The sequence below is a fragment of the Pelobates fuscus genome, chromosome 12, assembly GCF_036172605.1.
Source record: "Pelobates fuscus isolate aPelFus1 chromosome 12, aPelFus1.pri, whole genome shotgun sequence".
Lineage (NCBI taxonomy): Eukaryota > Metazoa > Chordata > Amphibia > Anura > Pelobatidae > Pelobates > Pelobates fuscus.
In genome coordinates, this window is record NC_086328.1 from 135,996,077 (window position 1) to 136,022,997 (window position 26,921).

The 26,921-nt window shown below is 40.9% G+C and overlaps 1 protein-coding gene across 1 annotated transcript in view; it reads right to left on the reverse strand.

Moving 5' to 3' along the window:
* IGHMBP2 (immunoglobulin mu DNA binding protein 2) overlaps positions 1 to 26,921 on the reverse strand; it is a 57,976-nt gene that overhangs the window by 30,108 nt on the left and 947 nt on the right. Inside the window, exons 2-11 of the mRNA XM_063438127.1 lie at positions 23,464 to 23,633; positions 20,898 to 21,090; positions 20,187 to 20,284; positions 18,144 to 18,307; positions 15,244 to 15,444; positions 13,350 to 13,497; positions 9,676 to 9,850; positions 8,982 to 9,164; positions 6,997 to 7,115; positions 3,598 to 3,692 (exon numbers count right to left, since the gene is read on the reverse strand). Coding sequence (XP_063294197.1) covers positions 3,598 to 3,692; positions 6,997 to 7,115; positions 8,982 to 9,164; positions 9,676 to 9,850; positions 13,350 to 13,497; positions 15,244 to 15,444; positions 18,144 to 18,307; positions 20,187 to 20,284; positions 20,898 to 21,090; positions 23,464 to 23,633 — 1,546 coding nt within the window. The remainder of the gene's footprint in view (positions 1 to 3,597; positions 3,693 to 6,996; positions 7,116 to 8,981; positions 9,165 to 9,675; positions 9,851 to 13,349; positions 13,498 to 15,243; positions 15,445 to 18,143; positions 18,308 to 20,186; positions 20,285 to 20,897; positions 21,091 to 23,463; positions 23,634 to 26,921) is intronic.

Below are 26,921 nucleotides of genomic sequence, written 5' to 3' on the forward strand. Positions count from 1 at the left end.
TCGGGGCACAGTGCACAGAGACAGCGACTGCCATGCTGTGACTGCAGTGTTTCTCCTAGAGAAGCATCGGGGCACAGTGCACATAGACAGCAACTGCCATGCATCTCACAGAGAAGAATCAGGGAACAGTGCACAGACAGCCACTGCCATGCTGCGACTGCAGTGTTTCTTACAGAAAAGCATTGAATGTAATGATTGCGGCAGACCGCCTGGTACCCCGACTGGGTACCTCTGCCAAACACGTTTCCTAGTGATCACCGAGCTACCATAACGTGTGCCCCCACACATGAGCCAGGCTTTTAAGTACCACTATAGTGTCAGGAAAACAAACTCGTTTTCTTGGCACTATAAAGTCTTTAGGTTCCCCCCCTCTCTCTCTCTCAGGGTCCCACCGTCGCCGGGCTGAAGGGGTTAAACTCTTACTTGTCTCCAGTGCCGGTCTCCCTCAGCGCTGGGGAACTCCCTCTTCCGACGTCAACGTCAAATGGGCGGCAAGAGCCGTGCGCACATTCAATCAGTTCATAGGAAAGCATTTCTCAATGCTTTCCTATGGACTTCAGCGTCTTCTCACTGTGATTTTCACAGTGAGAAGCGCCTCTAGTGGCTGTCAATGAGACAACCACTAGAGGCTGGATTAACCCTAATGTAAACATAGCAGTTTCTCTGAAACTGCTGTGTTTACAGCTGCAGGGTTAACCCTAGATGGACCTGGCACCCAGACCACTTTATTGAGCTGAGAAGTCATCTGTTTAATGGAAGCACAGTCACAGAATGTATACATGTCACAAACTCCTCCCCTGTGCCTGAGAGATAATTGAGCCAGGAACTGCACTAACTCAATTATCTCCAGGTACAGAGAAAAACAAACAAACAAAAAAACACAATTTCCAAACACCCCAAAAGTACCGCCAAAATCCATGTAAACCTCACAAGAATCACTCAGATCGGTTCAGTGGTTCGGATTTTCCATGGAAGTCAACTTTTGACCGACCGCACACAAGGCTCCTGCCCAAAATAGTTCCATAAGAAAAGTGGTAGCCGTCAGTCAACTTCGGGAGTATAAAAATGAACAAACTACCGAACGCAGTCCATTGTTGTAACGTGGAGCTTGTTCACCCGATCCATTCAAATGATTCCACCGAACAGTGTCCTTCCAAGATGTAAAGAACCGAACGTAGGCGATGATGGAAGCTAAGCGTTGTTCGCGAGGTAGAGTTTAGTTCCATGCACTCGACGACCAAACACCACTGCCTGCGTTCGTGCAAACAAGATGGCCGCCACCACGAGTTCGTGCATACAAACGGTGGCCACCCAGCCGAACACTTAGAACACTGAGGTGTGAATCGTTAAAAGGTGTCAATAGGGCTTAACAAGCATCCGGGTGGTCCTTAGTTCGTGGGTTTGTTAGGTTCCCGAACCATACAGGGAATTCCCACGAAGTCTTTTAGCATTAAGACTAAGTCCTTGGGCAGGAGGCTAGCCAGCATGCTCCTCGAAGGAGCTTGTGGCAGAGGCATCTTTGCCACAATGATACTCTAATAGAAGCCTCCATTTCACTTTCAGGAAGAGCTCTCTACTGGCTGTCTGACAGCTTGGAGTGTGCACCCCAGACAGTTTACAAAAGTGATGATTTATCTTGAAACGGGCACTTTGTATGAAATATGACAGAGGGGACACTCTGTGAACACCTAGAAGAAGGAGTTTGTAGTGTTCATTTAAAGCAGGGCTGTCCAACCTGCGGCCCCCCCCCCCCCAGATGTTGCTGAACTACAACTCCCATGATTCCCTGGCTATCTGTTTCATTGAAATAATCATGGGAGTTGTAGTTCGGCAACATTTGCGCGGGGGGGGGGGGGGGGGGGGCCTGATTTAAAGTATTCTGATTCTATAAAGATAAAATGTGGCAGTATTGTTCCAGTAATCACATAATATTCGACTGGGCATTTCTGGATGGTAAATTTGCTTCCAAGGCACAGATACATTTAAGTACAGCCTTGGCTCAGCGTACAAATAGTTTGTTCTCTGCAAGCTGCAACTTAGTTATGCAGTTCCTTTCTTTAACTGTCACATTGTAAAGTGCTCCATATGATTCCATTCATAGTTTTTACCTTTTGGAAAGAAAGATATTTAAACTATTCATAAGATCCAGTGCAGGTCACTCTTTGATAATCGACTCCCTTTAAACCTCACTGAAATACGTTAGCTCAATGTCCTTATGGCAGTAAAGGATCCTTTCACCAAACCTAGAATCAATGTCACTTGCTTCTTAATGTATTTATTGAGCCTAATAGAATAATATCCTAACATTAGGCATCAGATCATTTAAATAGAGAGACTCCAGGTACTACATGTTAGGTGCAATGTTCAGGATAGGTTCTAATAAGTTATGCTGGCTGTTTCTTAACTCAGTGATTTTTAAATAAATTATAATTATCTTGTTTCAGATTGCCTCTCTACTCCCTTGCAACTGCAGTATGTAAAAGTTTTGCTTCAATTATACAACTGCACATGATTTCATGCCCTAGGCTTCTGGGAGTTGTTTAGCTGATGGCTTTCTACAGTATAAAGCTAAGGATGGAACTGCAACTTCCAGAATCCTTGCTGTGACCATAAAGCACTGCTCATGGGACATTCCAAGCAGTGAAATCGTTACAGCTCATGTTGTAGACATAAAACAAGGAGTGTTGGGGTGTCAAATGGGTTTACACAGTCTGACACAAACTGGAGTTCTCCCAGCATCTAGAGCCGTAACCCATCACCAGCTACTCAGATAATTCAGTTTCTCTAAAACATTTTATCTATATAAAGTTATCCTGGATGGCAATGACAGGTGCAAGGGCTAGGCTTAGACACCCTGAGAGCTTACACATCTCATTACGGCTCTAAAACTATTTGACAGTCAATTAAATAGAACCTGGAGAGTGCCATTCTCAACAACAACAAACAAGTAAATAAATAAAATTATCCATATACATATATACACACATATTATATATATATATACACACACACACACACACACACACACAGATAGACAGAGACATATATTTGATGTATTTTTGGTCATCGCCAAATGAAACCCAGGTACTGGGTAGACTATGCCATTAACTATTTCCAGAGAGAGTTCCTACAGTTTTATAAAAATACAAATGACTAAAGATGACCTTTGTGTGTCAGATGAGCTGATCTTTAATGATTTGTTAAACACATTTTAAATAAGTAACCTTGTACGGTTTGTTTTTCTAAGGGCATACATGAACACAACAAACAATAAATCCCTTATGTTCTTCCTAGCAAAGCACTAAAACAGAAATCTATAACTGAAATCCTTCATTTAAATCGGTTTCTTCCGGGTGGACTATGGGAGTTCGGAAAGCAAATAAACATAAGCACTTTATTTCAGAATAAACGTTACAGAAAGTGGTCACCTAACAGGTTTACGGTCTCACAGCTACATAAGCACATCACAGAACAGGATGCAGAAATGTCCAAAGGGCTTTTTTTGTTGTTGTGTTTTTCTTCTCACTCAGAATGTCCTACTTGGCAGGGAACCCTGATTTCAAAACAATACATTGTGGTGTTTTTAGAGAGCCTCACCTGCAGGTTATATGGTGCTATGACCGCAATATCACGAGGTTTCACTCCGGCTTTAGTGAGAGCTTGTATGTGCAAATCTACCAGACGAACTTCCCCTGACAGAAGAAATTTATTTAATTAAATAACACATTTTTTTTAAAGGCCTTTTTACTAGATTACACACTAGTGATGTCTGTACAATGTGTATTTCAAAAACACGAACATTTAATATTGTTTATATATTAAACACATTGACCTTCATAAATAATATTTGCAAATAATACAGTTTCTGTACAAACAACTTATTAAAGGGAGATTTTTAAAGTATTACATTCATTAAAGAAACTTTAGTGCAATCATGCATTAAACGGGGGAATTTTAACATACAAAGGAGACAGAGAGAGAGAATGCAGTATATTGTATGTGTACAGAAGGAGAGAGAGAGAGAATGCAGTATATTGTATGTGTACAGAAGGAGAGAGAGAGAGAGAGAATGCAGTATATTGTATGTGTACAGAAGGAGAGAGAGAGAGAGAGAATGCAGTATATTGTATGTGTACAGAAGGAGAGAGAGCGAGAGAGAATGCAGTATATTGTATGTGTACAGAAGGAGAGAGAGAGAGAGAGAATGCAGTATATTGTATGTGTACAGAAGGAGAGAGAGCGAGAGAGAATGCAGTATATTGTATGTGTACAGAAGGAGAGAGAGAGAGAGAGAATGCAGTATATTGTATGTGTACAGAAGGAGAGAGAGAGAGAGAATGCAGTATATTGTATGTGTACAGAAGGAGAGAGAGAGAGAATGCAGTATATTGTATGTGTACAGAAGGAGAGAGAGAGAGAGAGAGAGAATGCAGTATATTGTATGTGTACAGAAGGAGAGAGAGAGAGAGAGAGAGAATGCAGTATATTGTATGTGTACAGAAGGAGAGAGAGAGAGAGAGAGAGAATGCAGTATATTGTATGTGTACAGAAGGAGAGAGAGAGAGAGAGAGAGAATGCAGTATATTGTATGTGTACAGAAGGAGAGAGAGAGAGAATGCAGTATATTGTATGTGTACAGAAGGAGAGAGAGAGAGAGAGAGAGAGAGAGAGAGAAAATGCAGTATATTGTATGTGTACAGAAGAAGAGAGAGACAGAATGCAGTATGTGTACAGAAGGAGAGAGGGAGAGAGAGAGAGAATGCAGTGTATTGTATGTGTAGAGAAGGAGATAGAGAGAGAATGCAGTATATTGTATGTGTACAGAAGAAGAGGGAGAGAGAGAGAATGCAGTATATTGTATGTGTACAGAAGTAGAGAGAGAAAGAATGCAGTATATTGTATGTGTACAGAAGGAGAGAGAGAGAGGGAGAATGCAGTATATTGTATGTGTACAGAAGGAGAGAGAGAGAGAATGCAGTATATTGTATGTGTACAGAAGGAGAGCGAGAGAGAATGCAGTATATTGTATGTGTACAGAAGGAGAGCGAGAGAGAATGCAGTATATTGTATGTGTACAGAAGGAGAGAGAGAGAGAGAGAATGCAGTATATTGTATGTGTACAGAAGGAGAGAGAGCGAGAGAGAATGCAGTATATTGTATGTGCACAGAAGGAGAGAGAGAGAGAATGCAGTACATTGTATGTGTACAGAAGGAGAGAGAATGCAGTATATTGTATGTGTACAGAAGGAGAGAGAGAGAATGCAGTATATTGTATGTGTACAGAAGGAGAGAGAGAGAGAGAATGCAGTATATTGTATGTGTACAGAAGGAGAGAGAGAGAGAATGCAGTATATTGTATGTGTACAGAAGGAGAGAGAGCGAGAGAGAATGCAGTATATTGTATGTGTATAGAAGGAGAGAGAGAGAGAGAGAATGCAGTATATTGTATGTGTACAGAAGGAGAGAGAGCGAGAGAGAATGCAGTATATTGTATGTGTACAGAAGGAGAGAGAGAGAATGCAGTATATTGTATGTGTACAGAAGGAGAGAGAGAGAATGCAGTATATTGTATGTGTACAGAAGGAGAGAGAGAGAATGCAGTATATTGTATGTGTACAGAAGGAGAGAGAGAAAGAATGCAGTATATTGTATGTGTACAGAAGGAGAGAGAGAGAGAGAATGCAGTATATTGTATGTGTACAGAAGGAGAGAGAGAGAATGCAGTATATTGTATGTGTACAGAAGGAGAGAGAGCAAGAGAGAATGCAGTATATTGTATGTGTACAGAAGGAGAGAGAGAGAGAGAGAATGCAGTATATTGTATGTGTACAGAAGGAGAGAGAGAGAATGCAGTATATTGTATGTGTACAGAAGGAGAGAGAGAGAGAATGCAGTATATTGTATGTGTACAGAAGGAGAGAGAGAGAGAATGCAGTATATTGTATGTGTACAGAAGGAGAGAGAGAGAATGCAGTATATTGTATGTGTACAGAAGGAGAGAGAATGCAGTATATTGTATGTGTACAGAAGGAGAGAGAGAGAGAGAGAATGCAGTATATTGTATGTGTACAGAAGGAGAGAGAGAGAGAATGCAGTATATTGTATGTGTACAGAAGGAGAGAGAGAGAGAATGCAGTATATTGTATGTGTACAGAAGGAGAGAGAGAGAATGCAGTATATTGTATGTGTACAGAAGGAGAGAGAGAGAGAATGCAGTATATTGTATGTGTACAGAAGGAGAGAGAGAGAGAATGCAGTATATTGTATGTGTACAGAAGGAGAGAGAGAGAGAATGCAGTATATTGTATGTGTACAGAAGGAGAGAGAGAGAATGCAGTATATTGTATGTGTACAGAAGGAGAGAGAGCGAGAGAGAATGCAGTATATTGTATGTGTACAGAAGGAGAGAGAGAGAGAGAGAGAGAATGCAGTATATTGTATGTGTACAGAAGGAGAGAGAATGCAGTATATTGTATGTGTACAGAAGGAGAGAGAATGCAGTATATTGTATGTGTACAGAAGGAGAGAGAGAGAGAATGCAGTATATTGTATGTGTACAGAAGGAGAGAGAGAGAATGCAGTATAGTGTATGTGTACAGAAGGAGAGAGAGAGAATGCAGTATATTGTATGTGTACAGAAGGAGAGAGAGAGAGAATGCAGTATATTGTATGTGTACAGAAGGAGAGAGAGAGAGAATGCAGTATATTGTATGTGTACAGAAGGAGAGAGAGAGAATGCAGTATATTGTATGTGTACAGAAGGAGAGAGAGCGAGAGAGAATGCAGTATATTGTATGTGATGGATTCATTTCTTTACTCTTATCAAAAGTAACAGTTATTTACCAGTTACAAACAATTATTACATAAAACATCCATGTCTCATCAAGTCGCACCACCTATACAAGAAATTCACACAAAAACAAAAGGTGCAGGAGAGTAACAGGATTCCATTATATATGGAACCTATAGTTTCCTAGACAAAACAGATTGTCCTACCTGGATTCCCTTTAGACTGCTCATCTTCCACCTCGATTTCAAAGAGACCACAATGGGCCGTGTCAATCAGCAGCAGGGGCATGCTTGTCTCTTCCGTGAGCGACACTCCTGGCAGGTCTCTAGCAGATTCAATAAAAATAAAATCTCAGCAAACAATTTATTCTCCTTGATTTCACTTGTTCAACTGCCCACTATTCCTTCTGTGTGTATTGATGGTACACAAATATCTATGAAGCACTTCCTACCAACACAGTGTTATCACAAATGGGGTATGTGAAAACTAAAAAAATAAATAAAATAAAAAAACACATAGAAATCACATGTTTAAGACAGAAAGGGGATTTTAGTCACATTACTCAGACAAGATTGCAGCTACTCCAAAGTAGCGCAGGTCTGGAAGGTCCTTACCATAATTAAATTGCATTATTAGGTGTTAAATCTGTATACTTTAGACTCTCGTGCAAATCTGTTATTATTGGGGATTAATCTGTGTGTCAACTGTTCTTAAACAAAAATGGAATCTGTATAGGGAACAGGATTACCACTTGTGTATACAGGAGAATTGTCTTCTAAAAAGGACTGCCTGTACCCCCTCTATAACATAGAACATAAAATAAGGTCACACAGCAGTTTTGCATATTTCACCAGCTCCTTGAGATCACAGAACACGTAATACAGGCTTTCATGCATAGAGCGAAGCTGGACTATAGGAATAGAGCAATAATTCCTATCCTAGTCCTCAAAGCACATGAACCGTACAGAACTCAGATATTCCCAACATCTGTTCCAGTATGGATACTGACAAAACCTGCATAATTGGTGCCCTTTAAATGCCTTGAAAACTACAGCAATAGCGGCTGGGCCCCAGCACTCAAATAAAGCAATGCAGGCTTAACTTTTGCATAGGGAATTCACATTTGATTGAAGCTAGATTCCCTCTAATTTAGAGCGAATAGGTAGGAGGGGCAGGTAGTCAGAAAGGTCAAGTAAGATTTTTAATTTTTTCTTTTTATTTAAAAAAAATACAAAATGAAGGAGTCAAGAAGCACCTGTGAACTACAACTACATCACTGAACCAAAATATCACGTTCTGCCACCAAATGAAATCAATCAAGCGATAACAGAGAAACGCAATCCCTGGGGACAACGGTTTCCATCACGTACATCCAGCAAATCTATAATCAGAATACGATGGGCTGTAGTTGATAATATTAATAGGGTAGAGATTAAATACTCAATCCTCCAGAAGCTTTAAACCATGTGTCTCATCATGCTCAGCCTTTGAAAAGAGTTGTGCTCAGAGCATGCACGCTGGGAGGCTTCATATGAACGTATTAGCCCACCCACTGCTTTCAATAACTATGCAGATCAATCAATGTGAGCCTGAGTAAAGTACAATCACACATTTGTTAATCTGCTTCTAAAACAGTGTAAGTGGCTAGGATGGGACTGATAACACTGTCACTCACACATGGCTGATCTGCACTGCATAGTGACGTTAAAGGAGGAGGGGGAATACAATGAGGGGGAGGCTGGATGCATGTGGTGTAGAAACAGATTGCTGAGCTCCAAGGTCTGTTCTCTCCTGACAATTTTCCATAAAAACGGCAAGGGATCATCACAATTCTCAGGGCGCTCATATCCTGAACGGCTATCCATTGAGGTTCAGAGGAAGCTCAGATTTGTGCTATATATTCATTGTTATATTCATTGCAAGCGTAAATTTCTCTTTTTTTAATTTGGTGTAAAGGGGGGAATTACATTACGGTGGAACTTGTATTCCCTGCAGTGCATTTTAACACTGAGTGATTCCGATGTAATATCCGAAAGTTAACACTGGCAACCAAGCAGGAAAATCGGTTACATCTATGGCAAAGCTGTAAAAAGATCGAACACATATATCCTGTGCACAGGGATGGTTTAATAATGCACTGTTACTTGGCTCTCAGTGTGTAGATATATGCAGCCGGTTTTATTTTACTTACTTGAGCAAATGATGTTGAACAGAAGAATGTGCAAGAAGTTTCCCTTCGTACATTTCTTGTGATGCCCACTGCATTATAGACTGGTGCATACGGTATTGGACGGTCAGCATCTTAACGATAGAATTTCCGTACTTCTCAATTAATCGTTCCATTAGACTGAGTGACAGACCCTTCTCTGCAGCTCTGCACAAAAGATTATTCAGATTTCTATTGGGAGAAGTAGATAACACCAAACCCCCAAAAAACAAAAAACAAACCCAACTGTTTTAGAGACATTTTGTTTTAGCTAAATGGGGCAGATATCCCCACTTTATACTTCTATAAATTTTATATCGGGCAGATCTCCCCATTTTATACTTCTATAAAATGTATATTACATTTTTCAAAATGCCTCGCTTCTGGTACAAAACAAAATCTCTCAATACTGGCACGAGAACAAGAGGAAGAGCTAGCATGGTCGACCCCAGAGCCTTTCCATCAGGTATGTCCAGATAAGCGGTTACAGTGGCACAGGTAACTTAGAAGAGGTGCAATGGAATATTAGGATTGCTGTAGCGAGCAGCTATATAAACATGATTGGACATGAGTGTCAAAGAAAGTCAGCCTATCCTTTCAGATGTGATTTTACACGGAACAGAAACATTATAGTAAATAAATAAAAAGAAATGTGTTTTTGCAAATTCTGCTTCCTTACTTGTGAGACAGGATTGTGGGAGCCAGTTGTTTATGATCCCCAGCTAAAATGCACTTTTTAGCAAACAGCAATGAGATCCAGCAGCAAGCTTCCAAGGCCTGGGCACACTCATCTATCACCACCAGGTCAAAATAATTATCAGAAAGAAATTTCAGAGGCCCATCTAATGAAGCACCTGGAAAATAGAATGAGATTGATGTGCTTAGCACTCTAATTCCAGAACAAACAATTACTGGTAATTAGCATAGAAAATCTACTTCTCAAAGAGGCATGCTGCATCCACAAATGTGGGATCATTAGACAATTTGTGCTGATTACATTTAGAAATCTCTAGCCGTAGAGCCAAGACAACACCTGATTTTGTGCTGATGAACTTAGTCATATATAAAAGTTTTAAAAAGGCCTTTGATCAAAGAAAGTCACAAACCTTTTTTCTTAGAACCACCATTCCAGGCCAATTGCTTCAATTATTTATGATAGAGTTAAAAGTGAGATTCCTGAATAAAGCACATAAGCTAAACATTCATTCTATATAAAAATGTAAATCTGCGATAAAATTATAATAAAGGTTTCAAAATTATACTACAACTGACGGTATTGAATACCTATGGGTCTTAATACGAATGTGCATTTCCTCCACTTAAACACTGCTAAAACTTTATCGTAAGTAGAAGTATAGATCAGGGTGTTGCAGTGGATGTGATCTACTTAGATTTTGCCAAGGCATTTGATACAGTTCCACACAATAGGTTAGTCTTCAAACTAAAAGAAATTGGTCTAGATGATTATTCTTGTTCTTGGGTAGAACATTGGCTTAAGGATAGAGAACAACGAGTTGTCATTAATGGTAAATTTTCAGGCTGGACAATGGTGGTAAGTGGTGTCACTCAGGGTTCTGTTTTAGGATTCTTTTTAACATATTTATAAATGATCTTGAAATGGGCATTGAAAGCCATGTTTCAGTGTTTGCAGATGACAGAAAACTCTGTAAAGTAATAACATGTGAGCAGGATATTGCCTTGCTGCAGAGGGATTTGGATAGATTGGGGGATTGGGCACTAAAATGGCAAATGAAATTTAAGGTAAGACCACACCTTGAATATGCTGTGCAATTTTGGGCACCTGTTTTAAAGAAGGATATTATGGTACTAGAAAAAGTGCAGAGACGAGCTACAAAATTGATAAAAGGAATGGAGCATTTTAGTTACGAAGAAAGGTTAAAAATTGTGACAAGACCAATCTCGCCACATTGCATTGGAGGAGCCTGGTTGCCCGCCTGTTGCCTCTGGACTATGTCCCCATGTTAAAAAGCTTGATTTTCCCCTGCAAAGACACGAAAGCCGGGTCATTCGGTGCTTGCCCTGTTTGAGCAGTGATACCCCAGATAGCTAAGCCATGGAGCCCATTCGTATAATGAAAGACTATGGGAAAGACTTTGGCTCCATGGTAATTGAACTGTATGTGTGTGATCTGAGCGCCATTCAGTAATAATGTGTGCTCAGATCTGAGCTATCTCGGGATATGTTGAATGTACCCGTTTTATGCAATGGCTGCACAGTTATATATTTTTATGTATTTTATTGTCTTTTGCTGCCATGTGTTCAATGGAGTTTTGCCTCTGTCCTTGGAGATAATTGGATTACTTCCCAATTATCTCCAGGATAGAAGACTCTGTGGAACTGGTTTTGGGCAGAAAAGCCATGCTTCATTTGGTCACAAAGGACTACGATCTATCTTTTGAACCACTGGACCAATTTGTATGATTTTGACGTATGCTTGTATTTGGAGTATGCTGATTCTGAAAATGTTTTATGTGAATGTGATGAATACTGTTAAAGTTATGAATAATGTGGAAAAACTGTATTTCTCTGCTTGTGATAATTACATTACCCATTGTGTAAGGTAATTGTATCACAGGCAGAGGGGAGGATTTTGTGTGGGAGTGTCTGAGTGTATTGTACATGTTTATTGGTTGTTTTCCAAAACCCTGTGGGTGATACTAATGTGTATATAAGAACAATAAACCCACAGCTCTGTCTGTTCACTGCTTGACCCTCAACACGGAGCTTTGTCTCGTTCTTGGGGGGGGATTTACTGTATGCTGTTAGAGACTGATTGCCAGGAGTGTAAGCCGCTTGGGTGCTTTTCCTGTTTAGCTGCTAGCAGCTATTTGTGAGGTTCCAGTTCGGGAGTTTGGAGTGCTACTTGGTATCCTGTTCGGGAGTTTGGGGTTCTGCAGTAGCTGCGCATGTGTCTCTGGAAGGGGAAGATTTAATAAATGGCTGTTAACCCCTTTTATGCCTGGGGGTGCCGTTACAAAAATGTTTAAATCTCTTTAGTTTGGAAAATTGGTGCCTGAGAGGAGATATGATAACATTATACAAATATATTCGGGGCCCATACAAACCATTATCTGGAAATCTATTCATAAACAGGGCTATACATAGGACACGAGGTCACGCATTTAGGCTGGAAGAAAGTTTTTTTTACAGTAAGAGTAATAAGGATATGGAATTCTCTGCCTGAAGAAGTGGTTTTATCAGAGTCCATACAGATGTTTAAACTTAAATTGGATAAATTATTGCAAAAACATAACATACAGGGATATAATTTCTAATTAGTGGGGTAATTCCGCAATGGCGGAGCTACTGCATAGGTTGGAAACCGCTCTGCAGCACTTTAACTGCGTGACCGGGTCCCTTTAGTAATGATGGTAGCCATCACTGAGAGGAAGTGAAAGCCTGTCACTTCCTCCCCTTCCAGCATATTCAGACCCACACACAGAGAGAAGAGAGCAGACTGGAAGAGCAAGCCCTTAACTCCCAACAGCCCCAGCCAGCAGAAGCCCCCCTCCTGCACCCAAAATGTAGGAAACTGAAAGGTGGCTAAAACTTTTACCTGTATGTGTGACTTTGTATGTCTGAAGCTATATGTATGTAGTGTTTGTATCTGTATGTGTGTCAGAGTGTGCAGCGGTATGCCTGTGTATCTGTATATGTGTCATTGTTTGTATCTGTGCATCTACATGTGTGTCGGTGTGAGTATCTGTATATGTGTTAGTGTTTGTATATGTGTGTCTGTATCTACACATGTGGCAGTATGTGTGTCTATGTATCTACACGTGTCGCAGTATGTGTGTCTATGTATCTACATGAGTCGCAGTGTGTGTTTGTGTGTGTGTGTGTGTGTGTATCTAGATGTGTGTCTGTGCATCTGCATGTGTGGCAGTGTGTGTGTCTATGTGTGGCAGTGCTTGTGTCTATGTGTGGCAGTGTTTGTGTATCTGCAGGAAATTAGCTGCCAAAGGGTTCACAAGTGAAGAAAGGTAGGGAACCACCGTTTCACAGGACTAAACCTGCCTCTGTGCTATAACAAATCATCCCACTCCACAGCCTGAACAGTCAATGATTTTATCAAACAAAATCATCATCACAGTGGCTACAAATAATATTTAGAAAATATACAGCACAGGAGACGCAGCGCACAGGAGAGAGACAGAGCACAGGAGAGACATAGAGCAAAGAATATCTACAGGAGTGGATAGCAATGAGCATAGAGTTGCAGTTTCCCATGATGTTGGTTAGCTGAACACCATGCGAATCATAGTTCACAAGTTTGCAATCACTACAAGTAAAATACGAATACTGAACACACCGAGTACTAAGGACACAGACCTGTATTTGTTGCCAGGATAACATTTGCGTTTTTTAATGTCTCAGTCATTGCAGCTTCTTCTCTGGTCTTTAGTTCCTTTCGGAGAGTTTTGATTTCATTTTTAAGGCTGTATTTATCTTCCTTTCGGTGTAACTTTCTCATTTTCGCCTGTAAAATGTTCAAATGAAAAGAGTGATTAGGAATAGGTTTTTTTAGGTTTTAACAAAATAATTGCAGAAGGGCAGAAATAAAGTTGATAATCTATTATTATACATGAAAGCTAATGTAGCGGGTGAAGGGGGTAAGTAGCAATAGAAGCTAGAAAATGATTTTCAATTAACGCATCGAACACATGCCAAGATCAGCATTTCTTTTATGGAATCCTCTTGTATGGAAACCTTCATATATTTTCCGATACATATTGTTACAGATTCTCTGTCTAAGTTTCCTTACAGCATGCCAGCTTCAGAAGGAGAAGTGTAGTGTCTCAAGAGGCAAGCAAAGACTTTCTTAGGTTCAAACTTGAAGGAAGAGTACAAACACCAAAATCACTTCATCTTAATAAACTAATTTTGGTGCATAAACGCTCCCCCTGCAGCTTTGCAAATAAAAACAAACAGTGCTGTTTTTGGCATAGAATATCTCTCACGCTCCTGATGAAGCTAGATTTAATTACTGAATTTATTTGACATCCGGCAATTGTCTTGGATCTAACCAAGTGTTTGATAATTTTGTATATCTGCCCCTGTCCAAATTGTTAAATTAAATGTGTGCACCCTCCCAAAAGTAATTCACAGCGGACACAACTTTCTGGTTAATGAAAAACTTAAGGAAAATTTAATCCAGGGGGTCGGTATGCCCCTTATAAAGCAAGAATACATCAAATGCATAATTATAGATAACAGAGAAAATACATCAATAATTAGTTAGGTGTGAAGTGGTTCATCTAATGTACATCCTACCGGGTGTGATGTCACTGTCGTCATGGCATTCTCCTCCACATTCCAGCGCCATCTTGTTAATTAAGGTGGTTAGTCGATGGGAGGGGTAACTCCCTAGCGGCCATTTTAAAGTAACTTATGAATAATACTGATTATAGTTATGCAGAGTAAATAGGCATTTTACTAAAGTTAATATTCTGTCCACAACAATTTGACATCCGGCATCAGCATATATCCAGCCCGAGATGTATACTAATGCTGTGTACAGTCAATCCTTCTAGCAGCACGTTGGATTGGCAGACCATGGTGGTTGCCATCCATGTGTGGTGTCCGTGACTGGTCTGGGGTGAAATTCTACTTTCTAGGGCTATTTTCACTCGCTAATGCCCAGTGATGAGTAGAAATTTTAAGCCCTGCTTTTGTAAAAAATACTTGAAAGTTAAACATATGGATTAAACTAGGGTCTAGCCATACACTTTAGTCACTTATGCAAACTATAAATATACACATTATTATGTAATGATTTAATGTGCATACAGAATGGAATCTTTCATGATGTTTTTGAGGATTGAAACATATATTTGTGCTTTATAAAGAGTCTCCAATGGGACAATATTAAGCCTCTATCAGCTAAATGATGTAGAGAACTCTTGAGTTTTCCCTGGCAAGATAGGCAGCAAAAATCAGACGTCAATAAAACAATAACAACCAAGGATGTTGCAGTGTGTATATTTAGCTCCATAAATCAGAGCGACCCAATATATAAAGAAAAATGTCCTTGCTGAAACTTCAAGCCAATCACGATAAATAAAGGAGAGAAGAATTCAATCCAGCAAAGATTGTACTGGTCCATTGACTTACCAGAAGTAATTTTTCCAAAGCAGCAAACCCAAACCAATAACCCAAGTGTATACATTCCCAAAGCCAAGCCGGTTAGAGTCAGAGGCAGTAAGCACTATAGTTCTATACTTACCAAGGTCTGGTCGATATCTTTTCGGATATCAGCCACAATCTGTGCGTTGTCACTACGTGCCAGTACAGCATCCAGAGAGTGATGCTGCAAAGATTCCAGGAGTCGAGCAGGATGACCCAGCCGTAGGATCTTCTGTTTGTATACAGCTAGGCGTTCCACCAGATTGTCGACAGCAACATTAGAAGGAGCACAGCAAAGGATCTGGCGATAGAAAGAACTGGACATTACAGTATATGTTAAAGAGGTTATTCACTGAACTACAATTTACAGAGAGCTGAAATCATTATGGTCAAAATTCAGCCCAAATTAGTCAAGCTGAGGCTTTTTTTGTGGTCTTTTATGCGGTTGCACCGTATTACTGAATTCCCTGAGGAAGTCGCATCTTAAGGTGACGAAACGCTTTGGGCAGCGCTTGGTGATTTTTTTTATATACATGTTCTGGAGTTTAAAGTTATGCATAATAAATGTGTCATTTGATTTTGAAGTACAAACATCCTGTACTATTAATACTCTCCTTGCTTAAACAGATACATCCTCTCCACTGAAGTTGGATCCATGACTAGTGGAGTGGGAAGACATCCAGGACCGCCGCTACCATAAGGCGGCACAAGGTGCGCTCCTCGGGTGACTGGCAGGAGGAGAGCACCCTGCATAGTGCTCCCCTCCTGCCGGTCTTTGCTTGTAGAGTGGCCGAGCGGGCAGGCCACGGTTTACCCTGTCTGACAGGAGATGCAACAAACTGCTTCCTGTCAGACCGGGAGAGGAAACAGGATCCTCTACTGCTTACCGCCCGCTCAACCACGCTACATGGAGAGAGAAGAAGGCGGCACAATATGAGGGAGGTATGAGGGGTGTGGAGGACAAGAAGAGTTATGGGGGGGGGGGGGGTAAGAGTTACAGTTGGGGGGGGGCAATAAGAGTTACAGTTGGGGGGGACAATAAGAGTTACAGCAGGGGGGATAAGAGTTACAGCAGGGGGGATAAGAGTTACAGCAGGGGGGATAAGAGTTACAGCAGGGGGGATAAGAGTTACAGCAGGGGGGAGAAGAATTACAGCGGGGGGAGAGAAGAATTACAGCGGGGGGAGAAGAAGAGTTACAGCAGGGGGGTGAAGAAGAGTTAGAGGAGGGGAGGGACAATAAGAGTTACAGGAGGAAAAGGAGGGGCAATAAGAGTTACAGGAGGGAAGGGAGGGAGGACAATACAAGGTACAGGAGGGAAGGGAGGGAGGACAATACAAGGTACAGGAGGGGAGGGGGATAATAAAAGGTTCAGGGGAGGCAATAAAAGGTGGAGGACATTGAAAGGCACAGGAGGGGAGGTGGGACAATGAAAGGTATAGGGGGCACGAAGAGAAACTCATAGAGGCTGAATAGGGGTTAAAGACACACGGGGGGGCAAAGAGACAGACAGAAGGGTTGTGGGGAGAAAGAGACGTACAAAGGGACTGAGGGGAAGAAAGAGCCACACAAAGGAGCTGGGGAGAAGAAAGACAGACAAAGGGGCTGGAGTAAGTAAAAAAATACACAAGTGGGTTGTAAGAGACACACGAGGAGATAAAACACAGCAAAACTGGTGACACACAAAGGAGAAAAAGGGAGTAAGATATTCGAATGATAGAATATAAAACACTTAAGAAATTCAAAAGGGCAGGGGTTACATGACACACAGGTGAAGATGCATTTTTTTGGGGGGTGGGGCAGTAAAATGTATCTTTGCCTGTGTAGTCAAAAATCCTTGCACCGGCCCTGAAGATATCTTGCATTATTTAAGGCTCTTTTCCTAAAAGGGACACTCAAGACTCCTAAAGCACTTTAGCTTACTGAAAGATTTTATGTGTGTCAGAGTGTGTGCTCTTTTTTCATTTAGCAAAAAGTGCAGGTTTCTTTGAAATTGACCCTTTGTAAGTTGACCTGGTAACATTCCCTGATTGACAGCTGCTAGAGGTCCAGCGTTAGGAAGAATGCCGGCCGCTGCAATTTTTTACACAATGATGTCACTAGTGACATGAACGTGCGTGCGGCGTCACGTTTTCACCGTGTACGCACGTTCTGGGGTCAAGGGACCCAAACTGGCAAATAGCAGGATTTACTGGGCTTTTTAAACCCAATCCTGCAGTTGTTCAGTGCCCTGTAGTGGTTTCCATCCGGTTGGTTATCCAAGAGCGCACTCCTGATTCTGTTTATTGGTTATTGATCTTGGCTTGACTTCCTGTATTTCTTGTATCCCTGACCCTTTGGCTTTATTCTTACCGTATTTGTTCCTTTCTGTATTCCTGATCTCGGCTCGTGACTGGTCATTCTATTACGTTAAATCCAGCCATTCTAAGGCCCGGTAATACATATTTACTGTTTGCTGTTTGTTACGTGTTTGACTTAATTCTGCGTTTTGAGCCACTGGTTTGTCCGGACATAATGTAATTATTGCGGCTTCTCTAAAACTACAATGGTTTACATTGCAGGACTAAGTGAGACAGGGACACTGCCTATAGTGCCCCTTTAAGTAGCCGGCAATATAGAAAACTATAGAGTTAGCTTTTATTTCCCAAATGTATACTATGAAGTATGTGTTGCACATTAAAAACAAAACACTTCAGCAAAACTGCACTCAGGGCCTCTTACCACGGAACACTCCACTTACCATTGCCTTTCAAACTTGGACACACTTAGTACAAATATCCAGGTGACTCCTGAGAGGGCTGAGTTATGAATGCCGGATGGAGCCACAATGACAGAAATCTGGGAGAGTGATGTCCACATACTCACAGCACCATTACCACACAACATGTTTTAGTGATTACAGTTACATTAAAATTACTATGATATTCTCCTAAAGGATACTAGTTACAGCAACAGCAAAAAATTACATGACTTAGAAAGCAATGGATTCACTTTGTATACCTTTAACCCTTGCTTGACAGCTTGAAGGATGATTTCCACCACTGTTGTAGTTTTACCAGTTCCAGGAGGTCCATGCACGATAGCGACTTCTCTCTGGCCAAGGGCAAAAATAACAGCCTCTTTCTGAGAGTCATCCAGGGATGGGTTGAAAAAGTCCAATGTTCCTAATAGAATAAAAAATACTCAAAGTGTGAATTATTGTTATCAAACTGCTCAAAACCTTGTATCCATTTTCATTTGATTGTAATGTGACTCCAAACTTGCGAGTTGTTAATGGCTTATCAGTCTTTACACGCTCTATTTAATATAAATAAATATAAGAAATTAACTATTCATGTTTGCTGTCAGGAAAATAATCCAACAGATTTTAAGGTTTTAATGCATTTTGCAGGTTTATGGTGTTTTCAGTTAATTCTAGGCAAAGAAATCAGCCAATACATAGAGTATAAAAATTACAAAGCTAATCACCTATCAAAATTATCCTTTTTCCATTAAATAAAATAAAAAAAAATGCCCTGGAGAAAATCTGAAAAAAAATAAAATAAATTAAATTAAAAAAAAAATTGGTGCTGATAAAATAAAAGTCTAGGAAATATTGTGATCCCGATATAATCAGAGACGCAAGTGTTTGTGTCTTTATTAATGCCATGTACTGATGGTCTGTAGTACGATTTGGAAGCTAGCCTGGGACTCTCACGTGTTCATTTACTCTAAGTGGAAGAACAGGTGAGAGGACCTTGAGCAGCTCCTTAACGGTACTTAAAAATGGGTGGATTAGGCGCTCACTATATAATGCAAATAGGCAGCAGTAACCAATACAAGGAACCCCAACCTTGTAAGAGAATAGCGTGAACAAAAAAGAGGAAGGTAACCGCGCCTTGAATATAGAGGGAATATACAAATATACCAAGATGTATACGTACACAATGGTAGAGATGATGATATCTTATACAATTTAACCTCAAAGAAAAAAAGAGAACATACAAGATAATAGATGTATACTACACTATTATCGTGTATGTTCTCTTTTTTTCTTTGAGGTTAAATTGTATAAGATATCATCATCTCTACCATTGTGTACGTATACATCTTGGTATATTTGTATATCCCGTAATGGTACTTGCAGGGCCACCACTGACCTCCAGCTCCTTCTTTTCTAGCAACAGTTTTGGGGACACCAGAACTAGATATGTAATAGGCACGGCAATGCTAAGCTCATGTTCTGATAAGAGGTTTGTCAAAAAAATAAGTTAATTAAACCAGGGGGTGGCCACTGACTATGTCACCCGCTTAATCCCCAATTCCTTTGTTTTGGAAATCAATAAACTCTCTTGACAGTAGGGGAAGAAATCCATGTCTCCACCAATAGTTACTTTCCAGCACTGTACTCTGTTTGGACTCCCTGATCAAACTATCTCACATGACCTCCATAATCCTCTTCTTCCATGCCATAATATGGATTGGAAAATGTCTAAAATTGGGCTTTTGAACGTCCAACTGAGCATCTCTCTAGGTCTTCCTGTGTCCCTTCTACCCTCGCCCCTTTCCTTCCCTGGTTCTTTGAACTATAAGACCACTAAAAATATACCAGTTTATACTTTGGTACAGTGCCTATTGATGTGTACTCCAAAATATCAATATACTGTTTGATACTGTTTTAATACTATGTTAATAAAAGTCAAAGCGAGGCACCTCCTGCTTTGATTGTAACACCCATTTTCAACAAAAAATAACCACACAAAAAAACAAATAATAAGAAAAAAAAAAGTCCTTGGGCCACTTTATAAAACGATAACAGAGGCTCAACTTCCCTTAGAAGTCACAGGTAAACTCCAATTGGCCAACAAGTCAACAATGATTAAATTCTATGTTCTACAGAAGGTTTGGCCAATGGCAGTGATGAAAGGGACATATTCTAATGTTTACATATCTCATGGAATCTGAAGCTCTACAATAATACGAGTTCTACTTTCTCTGTAGTATGGCTTATAATATGAGGAGAAAACAAATGTTAGTTGTGATTGCATCTACAGAACGTCTTACTGGATGCTGTAGAACCGCCTGGTTCAGAAGAATAGAAGAGAACATTGATCAAGTTTGATGCTGGTCCAGTATGGTACTGACCCAAGGTGGTCAAAGCCCTATGGACAAAAGATGACAAAAGATAATCAGTAATTTTTTTATTTGTTTTCTTACTGATAGTTCTGCTATTCTGCTCGACATAAGCCCACCAAGTATACAATATATAATCAACTGCTATAGCTCTATAAAGGGACACACTATGCTTACTTAATAGATCAATAGCAACTCCTTTATTGTCAATAAGGCATGCACTTTCCAAAATAAATGCTATTTTATATCCTTTTCCTGCTAGACTCATACCTAATGTATGGAATAAACCAATGCTCCACTCACCAGCAGTCATCACTACTCATGGGGAGACGCCTGTTTTAGATTGTTTGGAAATTGATAAAAGGGACCCTATACCAATTTACTTTGTCTAAGGCAAGAGGTACTTATTACATCAGTGAGATTCTCTCACACACCAACAGCAGTTGGTAAATAGCTCATGTACATGCTTATAAGGACATGTATATACACAGACGCGGCTTTCTTTCACAGTTTTCAGTCTACATCATTATTTTCACTTTTACTTCTTTTAAATGAGCAAAAATAACTACAAAATAAAGTTTAGTGCTTACCAAATTCACGACTAAAAAGAAGAAAAAAAAAACAAATACAAAAAGGGCTTACTTTTTAATTCTTTTGAAGGTGACATCATTTGCCAATTTGAGCAGCCTGTAAGTACACTCACTTCCCAGGTTCAATGACTCATTCTTGGCTTCATCAAAGGCCACATTAATATTTTTCTGAGTAATCCCAGCCACGATCCCTGTAGCAAGAGGTTCACCGGGGCTACTGGATTCATAGAGTCCCACAATATCACCTGCAATACAGGTATTCTATCACAGTGCACATCTTATAATCTACCATGTAGAGTGGGGATCTCAGCACAGTTATACAAAGTGAAGAATGAGAAACTCAAACATTATACAGATCACAGGAATGAAACAGTATATATAGTATAAACACCACACAAAGTATATTTCCATGGGTAATTTGATGGTGAAGGAAGAAAGACAGTGGCGTACTGCATCATTGTATAGAAAGAGTAGTGGATAGATGGCAAAGCCTAAAGACACAAGTGGTAATGGCAAACTCTAACTGTAATTAAACAATCAGCATAGTCCCATTTAAATGAAAACTGAGGTTCAAGGGTTGAAAACTTCATCAAATTCAGACAGACATTCCCGTGGGGCCGGGTACGGATTTCAAATTCATATGTGAATCCTTTGTGGGTGAGACCGCTCCAGGGACACTCAGTTGCCTCATGCATCAGATATGGCCAACAAGTGTGAGATAATTCTGGATGTTAAATCGGCACTGCTATGTTTTATACGCACAGATGCCTTGGATAATTTTTGCGGTACCTGGAATGTTGAGTATTTATCACAGACAGTTAGGACACTGCTCTGTGACCCTTAAGCTTTGGGAACATGATTAAGCTACCTTTCAGTATGGAACTGATGGTGTTTGAAGAGAGGTTTCAAACCCTGTACGGGTCCTCCCATTTAGTTTTTAATTTCTTGTCCCAACCTTTCTCGGAAGGTAAGTTTTATAGGACGGTGAATGTCTCTCTCATGTTCAAGCACAAGGGATTTCGACCAGTAAGGATCCTCTTGTATGCTTCTTATGCACAGGATTTGGTTGGCCAATCCATCAGGCCTGAAATATTCTTCTCTTTGATATGTTTTGTTTTCTGTGTTGCTAGTTAGAAAATGAATGTCTCACACTCTGTCAGCAAAATGTAATCTGCTGTTGTGTTTAGTTTCTTTATGTCGGGTCTTGGACATTGGGGCCGTTGATGTTGATAGTTTTTCATTCACATCTGAAGGAATTCATTTTGCCATCTCTCTTCATACACAGATGCTAACTTTGGATATTGTGTACACGTACTTTCACATAGGACCTCAATCCTGTGAGGCTGTCTGTGTTGTGATGTTGACCATACTTATTCGGGTCAGTTACTCATTTCTTACGTGAGACCAAACAAACTAATTTCAATCATGATGCTTTCCCATTGGATACGTTAGAGATTATCATTGACGCGGATACACTCTTGGGGCACGTTCGTTCAGAAGTGCGGGGACATCTTCTGCTTTCTTGCCTAGTATCATCCGATTGGCAGATTGGTCTAGGGATACTTTCATTTTTTTACTTTTTATTTCTGCCCAATTCTTCATGCCTCTCTCGAGTTATTTGGAGAGCAATAAAAGTGCAAAATATGAAGAATCCGGTCATTCTGTAAAAGTGTATGTTCTATTTAAAGGACCACTCTAGTGCCAGGAAAACATACTCGTTTTCCTGGCACTAGAGTGCCCTGAGGGTGCCCCCACCCTCAGGGACCCACTCCCGCCGGGCTCTGGGGGGAGGAAGGGGTTAAACTTACCTCTTTCTCCAGCGCCGGGCGGGGAACTCTACTCCTCCTCCTCTTCTTCCTCGCGACGTCATTGGCTGAATGCGCATGCGCGGCAGGAGCCGCGCTCGCATTCAGCCGGTCGCATAGGAAAGCATTCATAATGCTTTCCTATGGACGCTTGCGTGCTCTCACTGTGATTTTCACAGTGAGAAGCACGCAAGCGCCTCTAGCGGCTGTCAGTGAGACAGCCACTAGAGGCTCTGGAGGCTGGCTTAACCCTCAGAATAAACATAGCAGTTTCTCTGAAACTGCTATGTTTATAAAAAAAAAGGGTAAAAGCTAGCTGGACCTGGCACCCAGACCACTTCATTAAGCTGAAGTGGTCTGGGTGCCTAGAGTGGTCCTTTAATGACAGAAGGTGACTATTTTCCTCCCTTTATTGTCCATTCTTTTTTTTTTGCTTGTTTTTTGTGGTTTTTCTCTATTTGAGATTTCTTTTAATGTTTTTACTTTTCTGGATATATGTTTTTTTTAATGTGAACAGGTTTTCTATTATAATATTCATAGTATGTGTAGATGTTGTGTTATTACTTTTATGCTTGTGAATATTACTTTCGTAATTTTTCTTTTATTTCAATATGAAAAATGGACTTTGTTTCTTGGGTTTCCTTTCACCACAGCACCTGTTTAACCCCTTAAGGACCAAACTTCTGGAATAAAAGGGAATCATGACATGTCACACATGTCATGTGTCCTTAAGGGGATAATACTTGTTTTTTGTATTCTAATATAGAAAATACTAACACGAGAGCATTGCGCTTATACCAATACATTTGTTACCTGATCCAAAGCTGTTGCTTGGCAGCACTGCTTCTGAGTCATACTTCCTGGGCGTAAATGTCACAAGCAGGCGTCCATAGAGTCCAGTCCTTTGGTTGGCTACCTGAAGTTTTAGAAGGCAAACACCTTTGCGTTGAAGCTCTTTTAAAGATACACTTTCTTGCCAGGCCCTGCATGGACGAAATATACTCGTATAAAATGTAAAATTCACTTTCAGGGTTATTCACTAAACGCCACATTGTAGCAAACGGAAATCCTAATTGTAAAATGAATTCTATATCAGCCATGCTGCGTCTAAAGCCGACTTGTAGTTTTCTTCCAGCTAAGCTATTCTATTTAATATTATATTTGAAGATTGTCATACGAAATTAAGGTCAGCATCATGGAAGGACCCCAGCAGCAGACCTGCAGGGTTAACTCCTCAGGCATCATTCCAGCTTTCATCACAATTAAGTTTTTATAGGAGCAAGTAAGTCCCAAGCACCATTTTACCTTAAGTGGTTAGGGGTTTCACCCCTAAAAAGGTAAGACAGCGCTAAGGACCTTATTGCGAATGAAGCTGCTACGCTGCCCAGAAAGTATATTTAGAAGGGGCATACTAAGCACAAAGCCAGGTTTTAGTGCATAGAGGTTGTCCTTTTCCACTGGCAATGGAAACCACTAAAGTTTCTGATAAATTGTGAGATTCTTCCAAGGGCTCTAGAGTCTGTTAGATATTACATCTGCTTCGTTTCTCGAAGGTCTTTAAGTTCCGTACCATCACACACAGCATAATGTCAAACATGACTAATGCTTCTCATAGCGTCTCACATGCCCTCTGTTAGTCCATAGTGCTGCCTTATGAGAAGAATTGGCCTTAACTAGAGATTATCAGAACTGGTAATCTCACAGCAGAGAGGAGCCGGTCTCATGGCAGAGAGGAGCCGGTCTCATGGCAGAGAGGAGCCGGTCTCATGGCAGAGAGGAGCCGGTCTCATGGCAGAAAGGAGCCGGTCTCAAGGCAGAGAGGAGCCGGTCTCAATGCAGAGAGGAGCCGGTCTCAATGCAGAGAGGAGCCGGTCTCAATGCAGAGAGGAGCCGGTCTCAATGCAGAGAGGAGCCGGTCTCATTGCAGAGAGGAGCCGGTCTCATTGCAGAGAGGAGCCGGTCTCAATGCAGAGAGGAGCCGGTCTCAATGCAGAGAGGAGCCGGTCTCAATGCAGAGAGGAGCCGGTCTCAATGCAGAGAGGAGCCGGTCTCATTGCAGAGAGGAGCCGGTCTCATTGCAGAGAGGAGCCGGTCTCATTGCAGAGATGAGCCGGTCTCAATGCAGAGAGGAGCCGGTCTCAATGCAGAGAGGAGCCGGTCTCAATGCAGAGAGGAGCCGGTCTCACTGCAGTATTACAGGTACATTAAGTTGCTTTTAAGACTTTTTTTCTTTTTAAGAAAAAAGAAAAAAAAAAAGGGACACTCGAACGTTAAATATCAATATATATTATAACTGATAGAGGGGCCCTTACATGAAACTTAATTACCATTTTCAAGTCACATGTTGTATATGAGCTAACTGCCAAAACCAGACACACAGTAATAATGAGGGAATTAGAATGAATAAACCTTATAATATGCAGTTAGGAATAATCTACATAATAAAAACTACTGAACAGGTTCTCACAGAAACCTTATAATCTGACATGTTCCTAATATTAATAATAATAATAATAATAACATTAATAATAACAATAATAATAAAACATTAATTATATAATAATAATAATAACAGTCGGTGAGTCAGTGTCAGTCAGTCAGTATATCAGTCAGTCAGTGTCAGTCAGTCAGTCAGTGTGTCAGTCAGTGTCAGTCAGTCAGTGTCAGTCAGTCAGTATATCAGTGAGTCAGTCAGTGTGTCAGTCAGTCAGTCAGTGTCAGTCAGTGTGTCAGTCAGTCAGTGTGTCAGTCGGTCAGTCAGTCAGTGTGTCTGTCAGTCAGTCAGTGTCAGTCAGTCAGTATATCAGTCAGTGTGTCAGTCAGTCAGTGTCAGTCAGTCAGTCAGAGTGTCAGTCAGTGTGTCAGTCAGTGTCAGTCAGTCAGTATCAGTCAGTATATAAGTCAGTCAGTGTCAGTCAGTATATCAGTCAGTCAGTATATCAGTCAGTCAGTATATCAGTCAGTCAGTGTCAGTCAGTCAGTATATCAGTCAGTGTCAGTCAGTATATCAGTCAGTCAGTATATCAGTCAGTCAGTATATCAGTCAGTCAGTATATCAGTCAGTTTGTGTCAGTCAGTCAGTGTCAGTCAGTCAGTAAGTCTGTATCAGTCAGTCAGTTTGTGTCAGTCAGTTTGTGTCAGTCAGTCAGTTTCAGTCAGTCAGTTTCAGTCAGTCAGTTTGTGTCAGTCAGTCAGTCTGTGTCCGTCAGTCAGTCTGTGTCCGTCAGTCAGTCTGTGTCCGTCAGTCAGTTTGTGTCCGTCAGTCAGTTTGTGTCCATCAGTCAGTCAGTCAGTTTGTGTCCGTCAGTCAGTCAGTTTGTGTCAGTCAGTCAGTGTGTCAGTCAGTTTGTGTCCGTCAGTCAGTCAGTTTGTGTCAGTCAGTCAGTGTGTCAGTCAGTTTGTGTCAGTCAGTCAGTCAGTTTGTGTCAGTCAGTTTGTGTCAGTCAGTCAGTTTGTGTCAGTCAGTCAGTTTGTGTCAGTCAGTTTGTGTCAGTCAGTCAGTTTGTGTCAGTCAGTCAGTTTGTGTCAGTCAGTTTGTGTCAGTCAGTTTGTGTCAGTCAGTTTGTGTCAGTCAGTTTGTGTCAGTCAGTTTGTGTCAGTCAGTCAGTGTCAGTCAGTCAGTGTCAGTCAGTCAGTGTCAGTCAGTCAGTGTCAGTCAGTCAGTGAGTTTGTGTCAGTCAGTTTGTGTCAATGCAGAGAGGAGCCGGTCTCAATGCAGAGAGGAGCCGGTCTCAATGCAGAGAGGAGCCGGTCTCAATGCAGAGAGGAGCCGGTCTCAATGCAGAGAGGAGCCGGTCTCAATGCAGAGAGGAGCCGGTCTCAATGCAGAGAGGAGCCGGTCTCAATGCAGAGAGGAGCCGGTCTCAATGCAGAGAGGAGCCGGTCTCAATGCAGAGAGGAGCCGGTCTCAATGCAGAGAGGAGCCGGTCTCAATGCAGAGAGGAGCCGGTCTCATTGCAGAGAGGAGCCGGTCTCATTGCAGAGATGAGCCGGTCTCAATGCAGAGAGGAGCCGGTCTCAATGCAGAGAGGAGCCGGTCTCAATGCAGAGAGGAGCCGGTCTCACTGCAGTATTACAGGTACATTAAGTTGCTTTTAAGACTTTTTTTCTTTTTAAGAAAAAAGAAAAAAAAAAAGGGACACTCGAACGTTAAATATCAATATATATTATAACTGATAGAGGGGCCCTTACATGAAACTTAATTACCATTTTCAAGTCACATGTTGTATATGAGCTAACTGCCAAAACCAGACACACAGTAATAATGAGGG